The sequence below is a fragment of the Oncorhynchus masou genome, chromosome 29, assembly GCF_036934945.1.
Source record: "Oncorhynchus masou masou isolate Uvic2021 chromosome 29, UVic_Omas_1.1, whole genome shotgun sequence".
Classification (NCBI taxonomy): Eukaryota; Metazoa; Chordata; class Actinopteri; order Salmoniformes; family Salmonidae; genus Oncorhynchus; species Oncorhynchus masou.
In genome coordinates, this window is record NC_088240.1 from 90702184 (window position 1) to 90724683 (window position 22500).

At 50.7% G+C, this 22500-nt stretch overlaps 1 protein-coding gene across 1 annotated transcript in view; it reads left to right on the forward strand.

Moving 5' to 3' along the window:
• The window catches only part of LOC135519836 (intermembrane lipid transfer protein VPS13B), a 764993-nt gene that overhangs the window by 448036 nt on the left and 294457 nt on the right, over positions 1 to 22500 (forward strand). The window contains 4 exon segments of the mRNA XM_064945043.1: positions 8760 to 8904; positions 17831 to 17899; positions 19300 to 19651; positions 21138 to 21255. Of these exon segments, the coding sequence (XP_064801115.1) occupies positions 8760 to 8904; positions 17831 to 17899; positions 19300 to 19651; positions 21138 to 21255 (684 nt within the window).

Genomic DNA, 22500 nt, shown 5'->3' on the forward strand with positions numbered 1-22500 from the left:
GCCAGTGAGCGTCATGTCCCTCAGCCAGCGAGTGTCCCGTCATGTCCCTCAGCCAGCGAGCATCATGTCCCTCAGCCAGCGAGCATCATGTCCCTCAGCCAGCGAGTGTCCCGTCATGTCCCTCAGCCAGTGAGCGTCCCGTCTTGTCCCTCAGCCAGTGAGCATCATGTCCATCAGCCAGCGAGCATCATGTCCCTCAGCCAGTGAGCATCATGTCCATCAGCCAGTGAGCGTCATGTCCCTCAGCCAGCGAGCATCATGTCCCTCAGCCAGCGAGCATCATGTCCCTCAGCCAGCGAGCATCATGTCCCTCAGCCAGCGAACATCATGTCCCTCAGCCAGCAAGCATCATGTCCCTCAGCCAACGAGCATCATGTCCCATCCCTCAGCCAGCGAGCATCATGTCCCTCAGCCAGCGAGCATCATGTCCCTCAGCCAGCGAGAGTCATGTCCCGTCCCTCAGCCAGTGAGCGTCATGTCCCTCAGCCAGTGAGCGTCATGTCCCTCAGCCAGTGAGCGTCATGTCCCTCAGCCAGCGAGCATCATGTCCATCAGCCAGCAAGCATCATGTCCCTCAGCCAGCGAGCATCATGTCCCTCAGCCTACGAGCACCATGTCCCGTCCCTCAGCCAGCGAGCATAATGTCCCGTCCCTCAGCCAGCGAGCATCATGTCCCGTCCCTCAGCCAGCGAGCATCATGTCCCTCAGCCAGCGAGCATCATGTCCCTCAGCCAGTGAGCATCATGTCCCGTCCCTCAGCCAGCGAGCATCATGTCCCTCAGCCAGCGAGCATCATGTCCCTCAGCCAGTGAGCATCATGTCCATCAGCCAGCCAGCGTCATGTCCCGTCCCTCAGCCAGCGAGCATCATGTCCCTCAGCCAGCCAGCGAGCATCATGTCCCTCAGCCAGCCAGCGAGCATCATGTCCCTCAGCCAGCCAGCGAGCATCATGTCCCTCAGCCAGCGAGCGTCCCTCAGCCAGCGAGCGTCCCTCAGCCAGCGAGCGTCCCTCAGCCAGCGAGCATCATGTCCCTCAGCCAGCGAGCATCATGTCCATCAGCCAGTGAGCATCATGTCCCTCAGCCAGCGAGCGTCCCGTCATGTCCCGTCCCTCAGAGACAGGGGCTGGGGTTGGAGCTATGAGAGAGAGGGGGCTGGGGATGGAGCTATGAGAGAGAGGAGGCTGGGGATGGAGCTATGAGAGAGAGGATGGAGCTATGAGAGAGAGGGGGCTGGGGATGGAGCTATGAGAGAGAGGATGGAGCTATGAGAGAGAGGGGGCTGGGGATGGAGCTATGAGAGAGAGGGGCTGGGGATGGAGCTATGAGAGAGAGGGGGTTGGGGATGGAGCTATGAGAGAGGGGGCTGGGGGTGGAGCTATGATAGAGAGGGGGCTGGGGATGGAGCTATGAGAGAGAGGGGGTGGGGATGGAGCTATGAGAGAGAGGGGTGGGGATGGAGCTATGAGAGAGGGGGCTGGGGATGGAGCTATGAGAGAGGGGGCTGGGGTTGGAGCTATGAGAGAGGGGGCTGGGGATGGAGCTATGAGAGAGAGGATGGAGCTATGAGAGAGGGGGCTGGGCATGGAGCTATGAGAAAGAGGATGGAGCTATGAGAGAGAGGATGGAGCTATGAGAGAGAGGATGGAGCTATGAGAGAGAGGGGGCTGGGGATGGAGCTATGAGAGAGAGGATGGAGCTATGAGAGAGAGGGGGCTGGGGATGGAGCTATGAGAGAGAGGGGCTGGGGATGGAGCTATGAGAGAGAGGGGTTGGGGATGGAGCTATGAGAGAGGGGGCTGGGGGTGGAGCTATGATAGAGAGGGGGCTGGGGATGGAGCTATGAGAGAGAGGGGGTGGGGATGGAGCTATGAGAGAGAGGGGGTGGGGATGGAGCTATGAGAGAGAGGGGGCTGGGGATGGAGCTATGAGAGAGGGGGCTGGGGTTGGAGCTATGAGAGAGGGGGCTGGGGATGGAGCTATGAGAGAGAGGATGGAGCTATGAGAGAGGGGGCTGGGCATGGAGCTATGAGAAAGAGGATGGAGCTATGAGAGAGAGGGGGCTGGGGATGGAGCTATGAGAGAGAGGGGGCTGGGGATGGAGCTATGAGAGAGGGGGCTGGGGATGGAGCTATGAGAGAGAGGGGGCTGGGGATGGAGCTATGAGAGAGAGGGGGCTGGGGATGGAGCTATGAGAGAGAGGGGGCTGGGGATGGAGCTATGAGAGAGTGGGGGCTGGGGATGGAGCTATGAGAGAGAGGGGGCTGGGGATGGAGCTATGAGAGAGGGGGCTGGGGATGGAGCTATGCGAGAGGGGGCTGGGGTTGGAGCTATGAGAGAGATGGGGCTGGTTATGGAGCTATGAGAGAGAGGGGGCTGGGGATGGAGCTATGAGAGAGAGGGGGCTGGGGATGGAGCTATGAGAGAGAGGGGGCTGGTTATGGAGCTATGAGAGAGAGGGGGCTGGGGATGGAGCTATGAGAGAGGGGGCTGGGGTTGGAGCTATGAGATAGAGCTGGCTGGGGATGGAGCTATAGTCCAAAACAACTATGCAGATGTTAAAATATTGTCAAGAAGCTGTGCCATAAATGTGGTGTGCATGTTTAACCCTCCTGTAGCCGCCTCCTCCTCTTCCCTCCCTCCCTCCCTCCCTCCCTCCCTGGGAGAACACATGGGAGAAGGATAGGGGAGGAGAGGAGAGAGGAGAGGAGAGGGGATGGGAGGGGAGGAGAGGGGAGAGGGGAGGAGAGGAGAGGAGAGGAGAGGAGGGAGGGGGAGGGGGAGGGGAGGGGAGAGGAGAGGAGAGGAGGGGAGACATGGGAGTGGAGGTTATGATGTCATGGGGTGTCTGTCTTCTTGGTGTCGTCCTCAGTTCATCTTGTTGCTCATCTTCAGGTGGTCCTGTAGAAACTCATGTATCATAGTGTACCGCTGTTATCCTGATCTGATCTCGTCCTCTTGGTTTCTGGCGCTCCGCCTGAATGGATCAATGTCTTATGATTTGTCATGGTCGGTATTTAAAGCCAGGGGTCAGGGTTTAAAGCCAGGGGTCAGGGTTTAAAGCGTTTAAATGCAGGGGTCAGGGTTTAAAGCCAGGGGTCAGGGTTTAAAGCCAGGGGTCAGGGTTTAAAGCCAGGGGTCAGGGTTTAAAGCCAGGGGTCAGGGTTTAAAGCCAGGGGTCAGGGTTTAAAGCCAGGGGTCAGGGTTTAAAGGGTTTAAAGCCAGGGGTCAGGGTTTAAAGCCAGGGGTCGGTATTTAAAGCCAGGGGTCAGGGTTTAAAGCCAGGGGTCGGTATTTAAAGCCAGGGGTCAGGGTTTAAAGCCAGGGGTCGGTATTTAAAGCCAGGGGTCAGGGTTTAAAGCCAGGGGTCGGTATTTAAAGCCAGGGGTCAGGGTTTAAAGGTAGGGGTCGGTATTTAAAGCCAGGGGTCAGGGTTTAAAGCCAGGGGTCGGTATTTAAAGCGTTTAAATGCAGGGGTCAGGGTTTAAAGGTAGGGGTCAGAGTTTAAAGGGTTTAAATGCAGGGGTCAGGGTTTAAATGCAGGGGTCAGGGTTTAAAGCCAGGGGTCAGGGTTTAAAGCCAGGGGTCAGGGTTTAAAGCCAGGGGTCAGGGTTTAAATGCAGGGGTCAGGGTTTAAAGCCAGGGGTCAGGGTTTAAATGCAGGGGTCAGGGTTTAAAGCCAGGGGTCAGGGTTTAAATGCAAGGGTCAGGGTTTAAAGCCAGGGGTCAGGGTTTAAAGCCAGGGGTCAGGGTTTAAATGCAAGGGTCAGTGTCGTTATATTAGGTACAGTGTGATACTATGTGTTCCAGGCCCGGCGAGGGCTGCTGGGTGGTTATATTAGGTACAGTGTGATACTATGTGTTCCAGGCCTGGTGAGGGCTGCTGGGTGGTTATATTAGGTACAGTGTGATACTATGTGTTCCAGGCCTGGTGAGGGCTGCTGGGTGGTTATATTAGGTACAGTGTGATACTATGTGTTCCAGGCCCGGTGAGGGCTGCTGGGTGGTTATATTAGGTACAGTGTGATACTATGTGTTCCAGGCCCGGTGAGGGCTGCTGGGTGGTTATATTAGGTACAGTGTGATACTATGTGTTCCAGGCCCGGTGAGGGCTGCTGGGTCGTTATATTAGGTACAGTGTGATACTATGTGTTCCAGGCCCGGTGAGGGCTGCTGGGTGGTTATATTAGGTACAGTGTGATACTATGTGTTCCAGGCCCGGTGAGGGCTGCTGGGTGGTTATATTAGGTACAGTGTGATACTATGTGTTCCAGGCCTGGTGAGGGCTGCTGGGTGGTTATATTAGGTACAGTGTGATACTATGTGTTCCAGGCCCGACGAGGGCTGCTGGGTCGTTATATTAGGTACAGTGTGATACTATGTGTTCCAGGCCCGGTGAGGGCTGCTGGGTCGTTATATTAGGTACAGTGTGATACTATGTGTTCCAGGCCCGGTGAGGGCTGCTGGGTCGTTATATTAGGTACAGTGTGATACTATGTTTTCCAGGCCCGGCGAGGGCTGCTGGGTGGTTATATTAGGTACAGTGTGATACTATGTGTTCCAGGCCCGGCGAGGGCTGCTGGGTGGTTATATTAGGTACAGTGTGATACTATGTGTTCCAGGCCCGGTGAGGGCTGCTGGGTCGTTATATTAGGTACAGTGTGATACTATGTGTTCCAGGCCCGGTGAGGGCTGCTGGGTGGTTATATTAGGTACAGTGTGATACTATGTGTTCCAGGCCCGGCGAGTGCTGCTGGGTGGTTATATTAGGTACAGTGTGATACTATGTGTTCCAGGCCCGGCGAGGGCTGCTGGGTGGTTATATTAGGTACAGTGTGATACTATGTGTTCCAGGCCCGGTGAGGGCTGCTGGGTGGTTATATTAGGTACAGTGTGATACTATGTGTTCCAGGCCCGGCGAGGGCTGCTGGGTGGTTATATTAGGTACAGTGTGATACTATATGTTCCAGGCCCGGTGAGGGCTGCTGGGTCGTTATATTAGGTACAGTGTGATACTATGTGTTCCAGGCCCGGTGAGGGCTGCTGGGTGGTTATATTAGGTACAGTGTGATACTATGTGTTCCAGGCCCGGCGAGGGCTGCTGGGTCGTTATATTAGGTACAGTGTGATACTATGTGTTCCAGGCCCGGCGAGGGCTGCTGGGTCGTTATATTAGGTACAGTGTGATACTATGTGTTCCAGGCCCGGTGAGGGCTGCTGGGTCGTTATATTAGGTACAGTGTGATACTATGTGTTCCAGGCCCGGAGAGGGCTGCTGGGTGGTTATATTAGGTACAGTGTGATACTATGTGTTCCAGGCCCGGAGAGGGCTGCTGGGTGGTTATATTAGGTACAGTGTGATACTATGTGTTCCAGGCCCGGTGAGGGCTGCTGGGTGGTTATATTAGGTACAGTGTGATACTATGTGTTCCAGGCCCGGTGAGGGCTGCTGGGTGGTTATATTAGGTACAGTGTGATACTATGTGTTCCAGGCCCGGCGAGGGCTGCTGGGTGGTTATATTAGGTACAGTGTGATACTATGTGTTCCAGGCCCGGCGAGGGCTGCTGGGTGGTTATATTAGGTACAGTGTGATACTATGTGTTCCAGGCCCGGTGAGGGCTGCTGGGTGGTTATATTAGGTACAGTGTGATACTATGTGTTCCAGGCCCGGCGAGGGCTGCTGGGTGGTTATATTAGGTACAGTGTGATACTATGTGTTCCAGGCCCGGCGAGGGCTGCTGGGTGGTTATATTAGGTACAGTGTGATACTATGTGTTCCAGGCCCGGCGAGGGCTGCTGGGTGGTTATATTAGGTACAGTGTGATACTATGTGTTCCAGGCCCGGCGAGGGCTGCTGGGTGGTTATATTAGGTACAGTGTGATACTATGTGTTCCAGGCCCGGTGAGGGCTGCTGGGTGGTTATATTAGGTACAGTGTGATACTATGTGTTCCAGGCCCGGCGAGGGCTGCTGGGTGGTTATATTAGGTACAGTGTGATACTATGTGTTCCAGGCCCGGTGAGGGCTGCTGGGTGGTTATATTAGGTACAGTGTGATACTATGTGTTCCAGGCCCGGTGAGGGCTGCTGGGTGGTTATATTAGGTACAGTGTGATACTATGTGTTCCAGGCCCGGTGAGGGCTGCTGGGTGGTTATATTAGGTACAGTGTGATACTATGTGTTCCAGGCCCGGTGAGGGCTGCTGGGTGGTTATATTAGGTACAGTGTGATACTATGTGTTCCAGGCCCGGCGAGGGCTGCTGGGTCCGTCATGAAGGAGTCGTCCTACAGTCCAAGGACACGTCTGTGGTGAGGCCTTCGTCTAGAGCAGCCCGCCGCTCTGCTCCCGTTGACCGACCCCCGACCCGCCCAGATATATCTGCCCTTCTCTTAACCTCGCTAGGCCAATGACACCTCTGCTCTGACCACTGGAGAGACGATGGGGGGGGGGGGGGCACAGAGACACAGTTTAAACAACATCATGTATACCAAAACTTATTTGACAGATGCAACAAGGTCCTTGAAGGCCCAGAATGAGGTTACCAGTTGTCTGTCTATGAAGGGATACGATGTCAGTAAGAGGTTGGTGTTGTGGGGGTGTGTGTGTGTGCCCCCCCCCCTCATTCTCCAGTTGCTCTGATCTGCTATAATAATCTAATGGAATCAGGTTGAAACTGTGATTCCGTGGCTCTAATCTAATGGAATCCGTGTTTCTGTGACACGGGGCCCCCAGTCCTCCTGTCCCGGGGTGATGATGTCACAGTGGTTGGAGAGATGGCTCTGTGCTGTCGCCTGCTGCCCGGGGGCCTCTGACTAAATATACACATCAACAAGGTGGAAGGGTGACACCTGCCTAATGTTTCAGACAGAAATGTACTGGTTAAAGTTGTCCACGATGGACGATCCCTTATCATACCTGACAGATATATCATATCTGTTGAACACGTTTCTATCTCAGTGTTCTGTTACCGGCCCGGCAGGAAGTGTGTCAGCCGGCCCGGCAGGAAGTGTGTCAGCATAAGGCCATCCCTCAACGATCCTGATGCTTCAAGCTAAAGGACAGAAAACTAATTTGATTTGTTCCGTTCTTCTCTTGTTTTGTTTTGTTTTGTAGAAGAAAAAAAATCTAATCATCACATCTCTTTTTAATCCAGTCTTATTGATTTTTATTTCTTGACTCCTGTCCCCTCCCTCCCTCCCTCTATCTCTCCTCCTTTCTCTCTCTTGCCCCCCCCCCTCCTCATCTGTTTCCATCTCCCCCCCTCCCTCCCTCTATCTCTCCTCCTTTCTCTCTCTTGCCCCCCCCCTCCTCATCTGTTTCCATCTCCCCCCTCCCTCCCTCTATCTCTCCTCCTTTCTCTCTCTTGCCCCCCCCTCCCCCCTCCTCATCTGTTTCCATCTCCCCCTCCCTCCCTCCCTCTATCTCTCCTCCTTTCTCTCTCTTGCCCCCTCCCCCTCCTCATCTGTTTCCATCTCCCCCCTCCCTCCCTCCCTCCCTCCTCCTTTCTCTCTCTTGCCTCCCCCTCCCCCCCTCCTCATCTGTTTCCATCTCCCCCTCCCTCCCTCTATCTCTCCTCCTTTCTCTCTCTTGCCTCCCCCTCCCCCTCCTCATCTGTTTCCATCTCCCCCCTCCCTCCCTCTATCTCTCCTCCTTTCTCTCTCTTGCCTCCCCCTCCTCATCTGTTTCCATCTCCCCCTCCCTACCTCTATCTCTCCTCCTTTCTCTCTCATGCCCCCCCCCTCCCCCTCCTCATCTGTTTCCATCTCCCCTCCCACCTCCCTCCCTCTATCTCTCCTCCTTTCTCTCTCATGCCCCCCCTCCCCCTCCTCATCTGTTTCCATCTCCCCTCCCCCCTCCCTCCCTCTATCTCTCCTCCTTTCTCTCTCTTGCCTCCCCCTCCCCCTCCTCATCTGTTTCCATCTCCCCCTCCCTCCCTCTATCTCTCCTCCTTTCTCTCCTTGCCTCCCCTCCCCCCTCCTCATCTGTTTCCATCTCCCCCTCCCTCCCTCTATCTCTCCTCCTTTCTCTCTCTTGCCCCCCCCCCCCCTCCTCATCTGTTTCCATCTCCCCTCCCCCTCCCTCCCTCTATCTCTCCTCCTTTCTCTCTCATGCCCCCCCCCCCCCTCCTCATCTGTTTCCATCTCCCCTCCCCCTCCCTCCCTCTATCTCTCCTCCTTTCTCTCTCTTGCCCCCCCCCCCCCCCCTCCTCATTGGTTTCCATCTCCCCTCCCCCCTCCCCCTCCCTCTATCTCTCCTCCTTTCTCTCTCATGCCCCCCCTCCCCCTCCTCATCTGTTTCCATCTCCCCTCCCCCTCCCTCCCTCTATCTCTCCTCCTTTCTCTCTCTTGCCCCCCCTCCCCCCTCCTCATCTGTTTCCATCTCCCCTCCCCCTCCCTCCCTCTATCTCTCCTCCTTTCTCTCTCTTGCCTCCCCCCCCTCCCCCCTCCTCATCTGTTTCCATCTCCCCTCCCTCTATCTCTCCTCCTTTCTCTCTCTTGCCTCCCCCCCCTCCCCCCTCCTCATCTGTTTCCATCTCCCCTCCTCCCTCCCTCCCTCCCTCTATCTCTCCTCCTTTCTCTCTCTTGCCTCCCCCTCCCCCTCCTCATCTGTTTCCATCTCCCCTCCCTCTATCTCTCCTCCTTTCTCTCTCTTGCCCCCCCCCTCCTCATCTGTTTCCATCTCCCCTCCCTCTATCTCTCCTCCTTTCTCTCTCTTGCCCCCTCCCCCCTCCTCATCTGTTTCCATCTCCCCCCTCCAGTCCAGAGGAGGGGTCTGGTCTTGCAGTGGGCCGCTGTGGAGGGGTTGTCCTGTCTTGTACTGATAAGCTGAACAGATGTACGGTGTTGGTTCGCCCCGTCAGCAAACAGGACTCCTTCTGTCACCTCTCTGGCTTCCTTCCGCCCGTAAGAACCCCGTTTCCTCTTCAGCTGTCTGACCTGAGTTCTCATCAACCTTGGTCACGGTGGCTTTTAACCAACGGGCCCGTTTCACTCCCGTCATGCAGTGCCGTCCCAGAAGTCAATCAGGTTTGATATGGGAACGTCACAAACCGTAAAGACTCAGCACGACTGAACTCTGTTTAAACGGTCCTGTTCACCCCTACAATAAGGACTTTCCGAGTGGATTAAATCGACCTCAGATTTGGCTTTTGGAGGGCGATGTGAATCATCACCTGTACAGGGAGCAATAACTCCAAGTTACATCCTGGTCCTGAGGGTTAGAGGTCAAATCTCTCGTCCGTAGATGGTTGTATATTCAGCCTGTTGTTCGTACGATAAGTACAACGGCCTACACAACGGCCAAAGAGGTATTAAACGTGTTCCCCAATGCGTTCGACGATGAACCATCTGTATCGTCCAAGGTTGATGAAAGCCCAAACTCTTGTGATTGATGTGGAAAAGCGCTCTTCTTATCTCTTAATCAATCGCCTTCCTCGTAATTTAACGTTCTTTTCTTTCACTTGTACTGTAAAATTGAAATTGAAATATTTTCGTCGGTAATGAATTCCCCTCAAATCAACCGTTAAGATCGTTAACAGTAGATAGATGCTGCTTGTAAATCAGAGATATTATTTAACTTTGAATGTACTTCCTTGTTGTTGAGAGGTACGCCCTGCAGAAGATGCCTGGTATCCTCTACGGAGTTGAACTCGTTTCATTTAGACACCAGACAGATATATTGATGTATTTTTAGCTTCAGCGTGGCTAACTGCATCAGGCTGTTAGATACAATCACATACAGGCCTGGGATCAGTCACATACAGTACAGGGATCAGTCACATACAGTACAGGCCTGGGATCAGTCACATACAGTACAGGCCTGGGATCAGCCACATACAGTACAGGCCTGGGATCAGCCACATACAGTACAGGCCTGGGATCAGTCACATACAGTACAGGCCTGGGATCAGCCACATACAGTACAGGCCTGGGATCAGCCACATACAGTACAGGCCTGGGATCAGTCACATACAGTACAGGGATCAGTCACATACAGTACAGGGATCAGTCACATACAGTACAGGGATCAGTCACATACAGTACAGGCCTGGGATCAGTCACATACAGTACAGGGATCAGTCACATACAGTACAGGCCTGGGATCAGTCACATACAGTACAGGGATCAGTCACATACAGTACAGGGATCAGTCACATACAGTACAGGGATCAGTCACATACAGTACAGGGATCAGTCACATACAGTACAGGGATCAGTCACATACAGTACAGGCCTGGGATCAGCCACATACAGTACAGGGATCAGTCACATACAGTACAGGGATCAGTCACATACAGTACAGGCCTGGGATCAGCCACATACAGTACAGGGATCAGTCACATACAGTACAGGGATCAGCCACATACAGTACAGGGATCAGTCACATACAGTACAGGGATCAGTCACATACAGTACAGGGATCAGTCACATACAGTACAGGGATCAGTCACATACAGTACAGGGATCAGTCACATACAGTACAGGGATCAGTCACATACAGTACAGGGATCAGTCACATACAGTACAGGGATCAGTCACATACAGTACAGGGATCAGTCACATACAGTACAGGGATCAGTCACATACAGTACAGGGATCAGTCACATACAGTACAGGCCTGGGATCAGTCACATACAGTACAGGCCTGGGATCAGTCACATACAGTACAGGGATCAGTCACATACAGTACAGGGATCAGTCACATACAGTACAGGCCTGGGATCAGTCACATACAGTACAGGGATCAGTCACATACAGGCCTGGGATCAGTCACATACAGTACAGGGATCAGTCACATACAGTACAGGGATCAGTCACATACAGTACAGGGATCAGTCACATACAGTACAGGGATCAGTCACATACAGTACAGGGATCAGTCACATACAGTACAGGCCTGGGATCAGTCACATACAGTACAGGCCTGGGATCAGTCACATACAGGCCTGGGATCAGTCACATACAGTACAGGGATCAGTCACATACTGTACAGGGATCAGTCACATACAGTACAGGGATCAGTCACATACAGTACAGGGATCAGTCACATACAGTACAGGGATCAGTCACATACAGTACAGGCCTGGGATCAGTCACATACAGTACAGGGATCAGTCACATACAGTACAGGCCTGGGATCAGTCACATACAGTACAGGGATCAGTCACATACAGTACAGGGATCAGTCACATACAGTACAGGCCTGGGATCAGTCACATACAGTACAGGCCTGGGATCAGTCACATACAGTACAGGCCTGGGATCAGTCACATACAGTACAGGCCTGGGATCAGTCACATACAGTACAGGCCTGGGATCAGTCACATACAGTACAGGGATCAGTCACATACAGGCCTGGGATCAGTCACATACAGTAAAGGAATCAGTCACATACAGTACAGGGATCAGTCACATACAGTACAGGGATCAGTCACATACAGTACAGGGATCAGTCACATACAGTACAGGGATCAGTCACATACAGTACAGGGATCAGTCACATACAGTACAGGGATCAGCCACATACAGTACAGGGATCAGTCACATACAGTACAGGGATCAGTCACATACAGTACAGGCCTGGGATCAGTCACATACAGTACAGGCCTGGGATCAGCCACATACAGTACAGGGATCAGTCACGTACAGTACAGGGATCAGTCACATACAGTACAGGGATCAGTCACATACAGTACAGGGATCAGTCACATACAGTACAGGCCTGGGATCAGTCACATACAGTACAGGGATCAGTCACATACAGTACAGGGATCAGTCACATACAGTACAGGGATCAGTCACATACAGTACAGGGATCAGTCACATACTGTACAGGCCTGGGATCAGTCACATACAGTACAGGGATCAGTCACATACAGTACAGGGATCAGTCACATACAGTACAGGGATCAGTCACATACAGTACAGGGATCAGTCACATACAGTACAGGCCTGGGATCAGTCACATACAGTACAGGGATCAGTCACATACAGTACAGGGATCAGTCACATACAGTACAGGCCTGGGATCAGCCACATACAGTACAGGGATCAGTCACATACAGTACAGGGATCAGTCACATACAGTACAGGGATCAGTCACATACAGTACAGGGATCAGTCACATACAGTACAGGCCTGGGATCAGTCACATACAGTACAGGGATCAGTCACATACAGTACAGGGATCAGTCACATACAGTACAGGCCTGGGATCAGTCACATACAGTACAGGGATCAGTCACATACAGTACAGGGATCAGTCACGTACAGTACAGGCCTGGGATCAGTCACATACAGTACAGGGATCAGTCACATACAGTACAGGGATCAGTCACATACAGTACAGGGATCAGTCACATACAGTACAGGGATCAGTCACATACAGTACAGGGATCAGTCACATACAGTACAGGGATCAGTCACATACAGTACAGGGATCAGTCACATACAGTACAGGGATCAGTCACATACAGTACAGGGATCAGTCACATACAGTACAGGGATCAGTCACATACAGTACAGGGATCAGTCACATACAGTACAGGCCTGGGGTCAGTCACATACAGTACAGGCCTGGGATCAGTCACATACAGTACAGGGATCAGTCACATACAGTACAGGCCTGGGATCAGTCACATACAGTACAGGCCTGGGATCAGTCACACACAGTACAGGGATCAGTCACATACAGTACAGACCTGGGATCAGTCACATACAGTACAGGGATCAGTCACATACAGTACAGGGATCAGTCACATACAATACAGGGATCAGTCACATACAGTACAGGGATCAGTCACATACAGTACAGGCCTGGGATCAGTCACATACAGTACAGGGATCAGTCACATACAGTACAGGCCTGGGATCAGTCACATACAGTACAGGCCTGGGATCAGTCACATACAGTACAGGGATCAGTCACATACAGTACAGGGATCAGTCACATACAGTACAGGCCTGGGATCAGTCACATACAGTACAGGGATCAGTCACATACAGTACAGGGATCAGTCACATACAATACAGGGATCAGTCACATACAGTACAGGGATCAGTCACATACAGTACAGGCCTGGGATCAGTCACATACAGTACAGGGATCAGTCACATACAGTACAGGGATCAGTCACATACAGTACAGGGATCAGTCACATACAGTACAGGCCTGGGATCAGTCACATACAGTACAGGGATCAGTCACATACAGTACAGGCCTGGGATCAGTCACATACAGTACAGGGATCAGTCACATACAATACAGGGATCAGTCACATACAGTACAGGGATCAGTCACATACAGTACAGGCCTGGGATCAGTCACATACAGTACAGGGATCAGTCACATACAGTACAGGGATCAGTCACATACAGTACAGGGATCAGTCACATACAGTACAGGCCTGGGATCAGTCACATACAGTACAGGGATCAGTCACATACAGTACAGGGATCAGTCACATACAGTACAGGCCTGGGATCAGTCACATACAGTACAGGCCTGGGATCAGTCACATACAGTACAGGGATCAGCCACATACAGTACAGGGATCAGTCACATACAGTACAGGGATCAGTCACATACAGTACATGGATCAGTCACATACAGTACAGGGATCAGTCACATACAGTACAGGGATCAGTCACATACAGTACAGGCCTGGGATCAGTCACATACAGTACAGGGATCAGTCACATACAGTACAGGCCTGGGATCAGTCACATACAGTACAGGCCTGGGATCAGTCACATACAGTACAGGGATCAGTCACATACAGTACAGGCCTGGGATCAGTCACATACAGTACAGGCCTGGGATCAGTCACATACAGTACAGGCCTGGGATCAGTCACATACAGTACAGGGATCAGTCACATACAGTACAGGGATCAGTCACATACAGTACAGGGATCAGTCACATACAGTACAGGGATCAGTCACATACAGTACAGACCTGGGATCAGTCACATACAGTACAGGCCTGGGATCAGTCACATACAGTACAGGGATCAGTCACATACAGTACAGGGATCAGTCACATACAGTACAGGCCTGGGATCAGTCACATACAGTACAGGGATCAGCCACATACAGTACAGGCCTGGGATCAGTCACATACAGTACAGGGATCAGTCACATACAGTACAGGGATCAGTCACATACAGTACAGGGATCAGTCACATACAGTACAGGGATCAGTCACATACAGTACAGGGATCAGTCACATACAGTACAGACCAGGGATCAGCCACATACAGTACAGGGATCAGTCACATACAGTACAGGCCTGGGATCAGTCCGTTAGACCAGAGCCCTATGGGCCCAGTAGTGCACTACATTAGACCAGAGCCCTATGGGCCCAGTAGTGCACTACATTAGACCAGAGCCCTATGGGCCCAGTAGTGCACTACATTAGACCAGAGCCCTATGGGCCCAGTAGTGCACTACATTAGACCAGAGCCCTATGGACCCAGTAGTGCACTACATTAGACCAGAGCCCTATGGGCCCAGTAGTGCACTACATTAGACCAGAGCCCTATGGACCCAGTAGTGCACTACATTAGACCAGAGCCCTATGGACCCAGTAGTGCACTACATTAGACCAGAGCCCTATGGACCCAGTAGTGCACTACATTAGACCAGAGCCCTATGGGCCCAGTACTGCACTACATTAGACCAGAGCCCTATGGGCCCAGTAGTGCACTACATTAGACCAGAGCCCTATGGGCCCAGTAGTGCACTACATTAGACCAGAGCCCTATGGGCCCAGTAGTGCACTACATTAGACCAGAGCCCTATGGGCCCAGTAGTGCACTACATTAGACCAGAGCCCTATGGACCCAGTAGTGCACTACATTAGACCAGAGCCCTATGGACCCAGTAGTGCACTACTGGGCCCATAGGGCTCTGGTCTAATGTAGTGCACTACTGGGTAGTAGTGCACTACATTAGATCAGAGCCCTATGGGCCCAGTAGTGCACTACATTAGACCAGAGCCCTATGGAACCAGTAGTGCACTACATTAGACCAGAGCCCTATGGACCCAGTAGTGCACTACATTAGACCAGAGCCCTATGGACCCAGTAGTGCACTACATTAGACCAGAGCCCTATGGGCCCAGTAGTGCACTACATTAGACCAGAGCCCTATGGGCCCAGTAGTGCACTACATTAGACCAGAGCCCTATGGACCCAGTAGTGCACTACATTAGACCAGAGCCCTATGGGCCCAGTAGTGCACTACATTAGACCAGAGCCCTATGGGCCCAGTAGTGCACTACATTAGACCAGAGCCCTATGGACCCAGTAGTGCACTACATTAGACCAGAGCCCTATGGGCCCAGTAGTGCACTACATTAGACCAGAGCCCTATGGAACCAGTAGTGCACTACATTAGACCAGAGCCCTATGGGCCCAGTAGTGCACTACATTAGACCAGAGCCCTATGGACCCAGTAGTGCACTACATTAGACCAGAGCCCTATGGGCCCAGTAGTGCACTACATTAGACCAGAGCCCTATGGACCCAGTAGTGCACTACATTAGACCAGAGCCCTATGGACCCAGTAGTGCACTACATTAGACCAGAGCCCTATGGACCCAGTAGTGCACTACATTAGACCAGAGCCCTATGGGCCCAGTAGGACACTACATTAGACCAGAGCCCTATGGGCCCAGTAGTGCACTACATTAGACCAGAGCCCTATGGGCCCAGTAGTGCACTACATTAGACCAGAGCCCTATGGGCCCAGTAGTGCACTACATTAGACCAGAGCCCTATGGGCCCAGTAGTGCACTACATTAGACCAGAGCCCTATGGGCCCAGTAGTGTACTACATTAGACCAGAGCCCTATGGACCCAGTAGTACACTACATTAGACCAGAGCCCTATGGGCCCAGTAGTGCACTACATTAGACCAGAGCCCTATGGGCCCAGTAGTGCACTACATTAGACCAGAGCCCTATGGGCCCAGTAGTGCACTACATTAGACCAGAGCCCTATGGACCCAGTAGTGCACTACATTAGACCAGAGCCCTATGGGCCCAGTAGGACACTACATTAGACCAGAGCCCTATGGGCCCAGTAGTGCACTACATTAGACCAGAGCCCTATGGGCCCAGTAGTGTACTACATTAGACCAGAGCCCTATGGACCCAGTAGTGCACTACATTAGACCAGAGCCCTATGGACCCAGTAGTGCACTACATTAGACCAGAGCCCTATGGGCCCAGTAGGACACTACATTAGACCAGAGCCCTATGGGCCCAGTAGTGCACTACATTAGACCAGAGCCCTATGGGCCCAGTAGTGTACTACATTAGACCAGAGCCCTATGGACCCAGTAGTGTACTACATTAGACCAGAGCCCTATGGGCCCAGTAGTGTACTACATTAGACCAGAGCCCTATGGACCCAGTAGTGTACTACATTAGACCAGAGCCCTATGGGCCCAGTAGTGCACTACATTAGACCAGAGCCCTATGGGCCCAGTAGTGCAGTACATTAGACCAGAGCCCTATGGGCCCAGTAGTGCACTACATTAGACCAGAGCCCTACGGACCAGTAGTGCACTACATTAGACCAGAGCCCTATGGGCCCAGTAGTGCACTACATTAGACCAGAGCCCTATGGACCCAGTAGTGCACTACATTAGACCAGAGCCCTATGGGCCCAGTAGTGCACTACATTAGACCAGAGCCCTATGGGCCCAGTAGTGCACTACATTAGACCAGAGCCCTATGGGCCCAGTAGTGCAGTACATTAGACCAGAGCCCTATGGGCCCAGTAGTGCACTACATTAGACCAGAGCCCTACGGACCAGTAGTGCACTACATTAGACCAGAGCCCTATGGGCCCAGTAGTGCACTACATTAGACCAGAGCCCTATGGACCCAGTAGTGCACTACATTAGACCAGAGCCCTATGGGCCCAGTAGTGCACTACATTAGACCAGAACCCCATGGACCCAGTAGTGCACTACATTAGACCAGAGTCCTATGGACCCAGTAGTGCACTACATTAGACCAGAGCCCTATGGGCCCAGTAGTGCACTACATTAGACCAGAGCCCTATGGAACCAGTAGTGCACTACATTAGACCAGAGCCCTATGGGCCCAGTAGTGCACTACATTAGACCAGAGCCCTATGGACCCAGTAGTGCACTACATTAGACCAGAGCCCTATGGACCCAGTAGTGCACTACATTAGACCAGAGCCCTATGGACCCAGTAGTGCACTACATTAGACCAGAGCCCTATGGACCCAGTAGTGCACTACATTAGACCAGAGCCCTATGGACCCAGTAGTGCACTACATTAGACCAGAGCCCTATGGGCCCAGTAGTGCACTACATTAGACCAGAGCCCTACGGACCAGTAGTGCACTACATTAGACCAGAGCCCTATGGACCCAGTAGTGCACTACATTAGACCAGAGCCCTATGGGCCCAGTAGTGCACTACATTAGACCAGAGCCCTATGGACCCAGTAGTGCACTACATTAGACCAGAGCCCTATGGGCCCAGTAGGACACTACATTAGACCAGAGCCCTATGGGCCCAGTAGTGCACTACATTAGACCAGAGCCCTATGGGCCCAGTAGTGCACTACATTAGACCAGAGCCCTATGGGCCCAGTAGGGGGCTTTGTCAGTGTGGTATTGGTGTATCAGGTGACTGTTCATAGGAAGTGTTATCTTAAAGCTCTGGTCTTTGACGGGAGATTATCCATTGTAGTCCAGGAGTTGGTTTAATGTGTCTCAGTTGGTGTTTATGTGGTGTTCCACTGTGAACCTGTTGTCTCCACCTCCTCTACCCCTCCACCAATCAGACAGCAGCCAAGGTCCTGGAGGTTTCCTCCCACCAGCAGCACGGATTCCTGTCCATCACATACACCCAGGTTACAATTATTATTACAATAGTTATTATTGTTGTTGTGTATATTAGTATGTATTAATTGTTATTAGTATCATTATTATTAGTATTTATTATATATTCATTATTATTATATATTATTATTATATATTCATTATTATTATTATTATTTTTATTATTATATATTATTATTATATATTATTATTATATATTCATTATTATTATTATTATTATATATTATTATTATTATATATTATTATTATATATTCATTATTATTATGTAGTATATAGTCATTATTATTATTATATATTATTATTATATATTCATTATTATTATTATTATTATTATTATTATTATTATATATGCATTGTTATTATTATTTATTATAGTCATTATTATTATTATTATATATTCATTATTATTATTATTATTATATATTAATTATTATTATTATTATATATTCATTATTATTATTATTATTATTATATATTATTATTATATATATATATATATATTATTATTATTATATATTCATTATTATTATTATTATTTATTATTATTATTATTAATATACATTCATTATTATTATATATTCATTATTATTATTATATATTATTATTATTATTGTTATTATATATGCATTGTTATTATTATTTATTATAGTCATTATTATTATTATTATTATTATTATATATTCATTATTGTTATTATTATATATTCATTATTATTATTATTATATATTATTATTATTATATATATATTATTATTATTATTATTATTATATATTCATTACTATTATTATTATTTATTATTATTATTATTAATATACATTCATTATTATTATATAGTATTATTATATAGTAGTTATTATTAGTATATATTATTATTATTATATTATTATTATATATGCATTATTATTATTATTATTATTGTTATTATATATTATTATTTTTATTATATATTCATTATATTATGGTAATTGTATTATTATATATTCATTATTATTAGTATTATGATGTATTCATTGGTATTATTATTGTTATATTGTATTATTGTTATATTACTATTATAATTATGTATTCATTAGTATTACTATTATAATTATGTATTCATTAGTATTACTATTATAATTATGTATTCATTAGTATTACTATGTATTCATTAGTATTACTATGTATTCATTAGTATTACTATGTATTCATTAGTATTGCTATGTATTCATTAGTATTACTATTATAATTATGTATTCATTAGTATTACTATTATAATTATGTATTCATTAGTATTACTATTATAATTATGTATTCATTAGTATTATTATTATACTTATGTATGCATTAGTATTACTATGTATTCATTAGTATTACTATGTATTATTATTACTAGTAGTAGTAATGTATTTATATAAATATGACCTTCTCCAGGCGGTCACCAGAAACGTCCGCCACAAGTTGACCACGCGGCTGGAACGAGAGGATCCTCGCGGGGCCCAGCGTCTGACGGAGGGTCTGGCTGACGGGTCTCCCCACTACCTGAGAGAGATCCTGCTGACCGCCCAACCTTTTGACCTTGTCCTCTCCTGTCCCTTCCTGGCCACCGTAGCCGGGGTGTTCCACGCCTCGCTGCCACGACGATACCGGGACCTCGGCAAAACGGCGGGCCAGCCGATGAGAAGTCACACCCTGACGTCACGCAGCCTGCCGCTGCTCTATGTCAACACATCGGTGATCAGGGTGTTTTGTCCCTGGAACCCGGACGGACAGGACATACACACAGGTAAGACTGGACAGACAGGACAGACAGGACAGACACACAGGTAAGACTGGACAGACTGGACAGACAGGACAGACTGGACAGACTGGACAGACTGGACAGACAGGACGGACAGGACAGACACACAGGTAAGACAGGACAGACAGGACAGACACACAGGTAAGACTGGACAGACATGACAGACAGGACAAACTGGACAGACTGGACAGACAGGACAGACACACAGGTAAGACAGGACAGACAGGACAGACTGGACACACAGGTAAGACTGGACAGACAGGACAGACAGGACAGACACACAGGTAAGACTGGACTGACTGGACAGACAGGACAGACTGGAAACTGGACAGACAGGACATACTGGACATACAGGACAGGACAGACTGGAGGGGATCCATGGACTGACTTTTTAAAGGTCATGTTCACTGATTTATTGAGGCTTTCTAGCTATGGCCTCTGATGTTGAGCCAGAGAAGATCGACGTTGTACTGTACAAAACCCTCCTGGAGGTTTTAACTCCAGCCCTGTTCCTGGAGAGAGACCCTCCTGTAGGTTTTAACTCCAGCCCTCCAACCCTGTTCCTGGAGAGAGACCCTCCTGGAGGTTTTAACTCTGACCCTGTTCCTGGAGAGAGACCCTCCTGTAGGTTTTAACTCCAACCCTGTTCCTGGAGAGAGACCCTCCTGTAGGTTTTAACTCCAACCCTGTTCCTGGAGAGAGACCCTCCTGTAGGTTTTAACTCCAACCCTGTTCCTGGAGAGAGACCCTCCTGGAGGTTTTAACTCCAACCCTGTTCCTGGAGAGAAACCCTCCTGGAGGTTTTAACTCTGACCCTGTTCCTGGAGAGAAACCCTCCTGGAGGTTTTAACTAACCCCCGTTGTAACATCATCATGAAGCGTTGGTGATTTGTATCAGTTGTGTAATTCTAGGACCAGAACCAAAAGGTGTCCTCAGGGGGGCTCCTCAGGGGGGGCTCCTCAAGGGGGGCTCCTCAGGGGGCTCCTCGGGGGCTCCTCAGGGGGCTCCTCAGGGGGGGCTCCTCAGTGGGGCTCCTCAGTGTCAGGGGGCTCCTCAGGGGGCTCCTCAGTGTCAGGGTGGCTCCTCAGGGGTGCTCCTCAGGGGGGGCTCCTCAGGGGGGCTCCTCAGGGGTGCTCCTCAGGGGGGCTCCTCAGGGTCAGGGGAGCTCTTCAGGGGGGGGCTCTTCAGTGGGGCTCCTCAGTGGGGCTCCTCAGTGGGGCTCCTCAGTGGGGGCTCCTCAGTGGGGCTCCTCAGTGGGGACTCCTCAGTGGGGACTCCTCAGTGGGGCTCCTCAGTGGGGGCTCTTCAGTGGGGGCTCCTCAGTGTCAGGGGGGCTCTTCAGGGGGGGGGGGGCTACTTAGGGGGGCTCCAGGACCCAGTTTAATGAACTGCTGGTCTAATGCATGTCATGGTACTGAAGTGTACATGGTCTGTCTGGGTCTGATACCCTCTGTGTGTTGTGTCTCCCAGAACCCCAGCTGAGGAGAGAGAGAGAGGACACTCTGGTACTGAAGATAGGTTCTGTCAGCGTGGCCCCCCAGGCAGATAACCCTCTGACCAGAACCGTGCTGCGCAAGGACATCTACCAGTGAGTCTATTCTACTACTCTCCTCTCCTCCTTCCTCTCTCCTCTCCTTCCTTCCTCTCTCCTCTCCTCCTCTCTCCTATCCTCCTTCCTCTCTCCTCTCCTCCTCTCTCCTCTCCTCCTTCCTCTCCTCTCCTCCTCCCTCTCTCCTCCTTCCTCTCCTCTCCTCCTCCCTCTCTCCTCTCCTCCTCCCTCTCTCCTCTCCTTCCTCTCCTTTCCTCCTCCCTCCCTCTCTCCTCTCCTCCTCTCCTCCCTCTCTCTTCTCCTTTTCTCCTCTCTCTCTCCTCTCCTCCCTCTCTCCTCTCCTTTTCTCCTCCCTCTCTCCTCTCCTCCCTCCCTCTCTCCTCTCCTCCCTCCCTCTCTCCTCTCCTCCCTCCCTCTCTCCTCTCCTCCCTCCCTCTCTCCTCTCCTCCCTCCCTCCCTCTCTCCTCTCCTCCCTCTCTCCTCTCCTTTTCTCCTCCCTCTCTCCTCCCTCCCTCTCTCCTCTCCTCCCTCTCTCCTCTCCTCTTCTCCTCTCTCCTCTCCTCCCTCCCTCTCTCCTCTCATTTTCTCCTCCCTCTCTCCTCTCCTTTTCTCATCTCTCCTCTCCTTTCCTCCTCCCTCCCTCCCTCTCTCCTCCCTCTCTCCTCTCCTTTTCTCCTCCCTCTCTCCTCTCCTCCCTCCCTCTCTCCTCTCCTCCCTCTCTCCTCCTCTCCTCCCTCCCTCTCCTCTCCTCCCTCTCTCCTCCTCTCCTCCCTCCCTCTCCTCCCTCTCTCCTCTCCTCCCTCCCTCTCATCTCTCCTCTTCTCCTCTCCTCATCTGACATATCCCCTCTCCACCACACACATCCAGCTGACCACAATCCATTTTAAAGTGTCCCTCTAAATGAGTCTGGTCTCATTCGTCAAGTCATGTTCCGTAACGTCTCCATGAGACGAGACCAGGGAGCAGTCTTTCTTCTGATGGGGGAGACGGGGTGAGGCCTGGGCAGAGACAGACGGGAGAGGGGTGAGGCGTGGGCAGAGACAGACGGGAGAGGGGTGAGGCGTGGGCAGAGACAGACGGGAGAGGGGTGAGGCGTGGGCAGAGACAGACGGGAGAGGGGTGAGTGTTGTGGGGAGGAGGGGTGAGTGTCGGCGGGGAGAGGGGTGAGTGTCAGAGGGGAGAGGGGTGAGTGTCAGAGGGGAGAGGGGTGAGTGTCAGAGGGGAGAGGGGTGAAAGTCAGATGGGAGATGGGTGAGTGTCGGGGGGGTGAGAGTCAGATGGGAG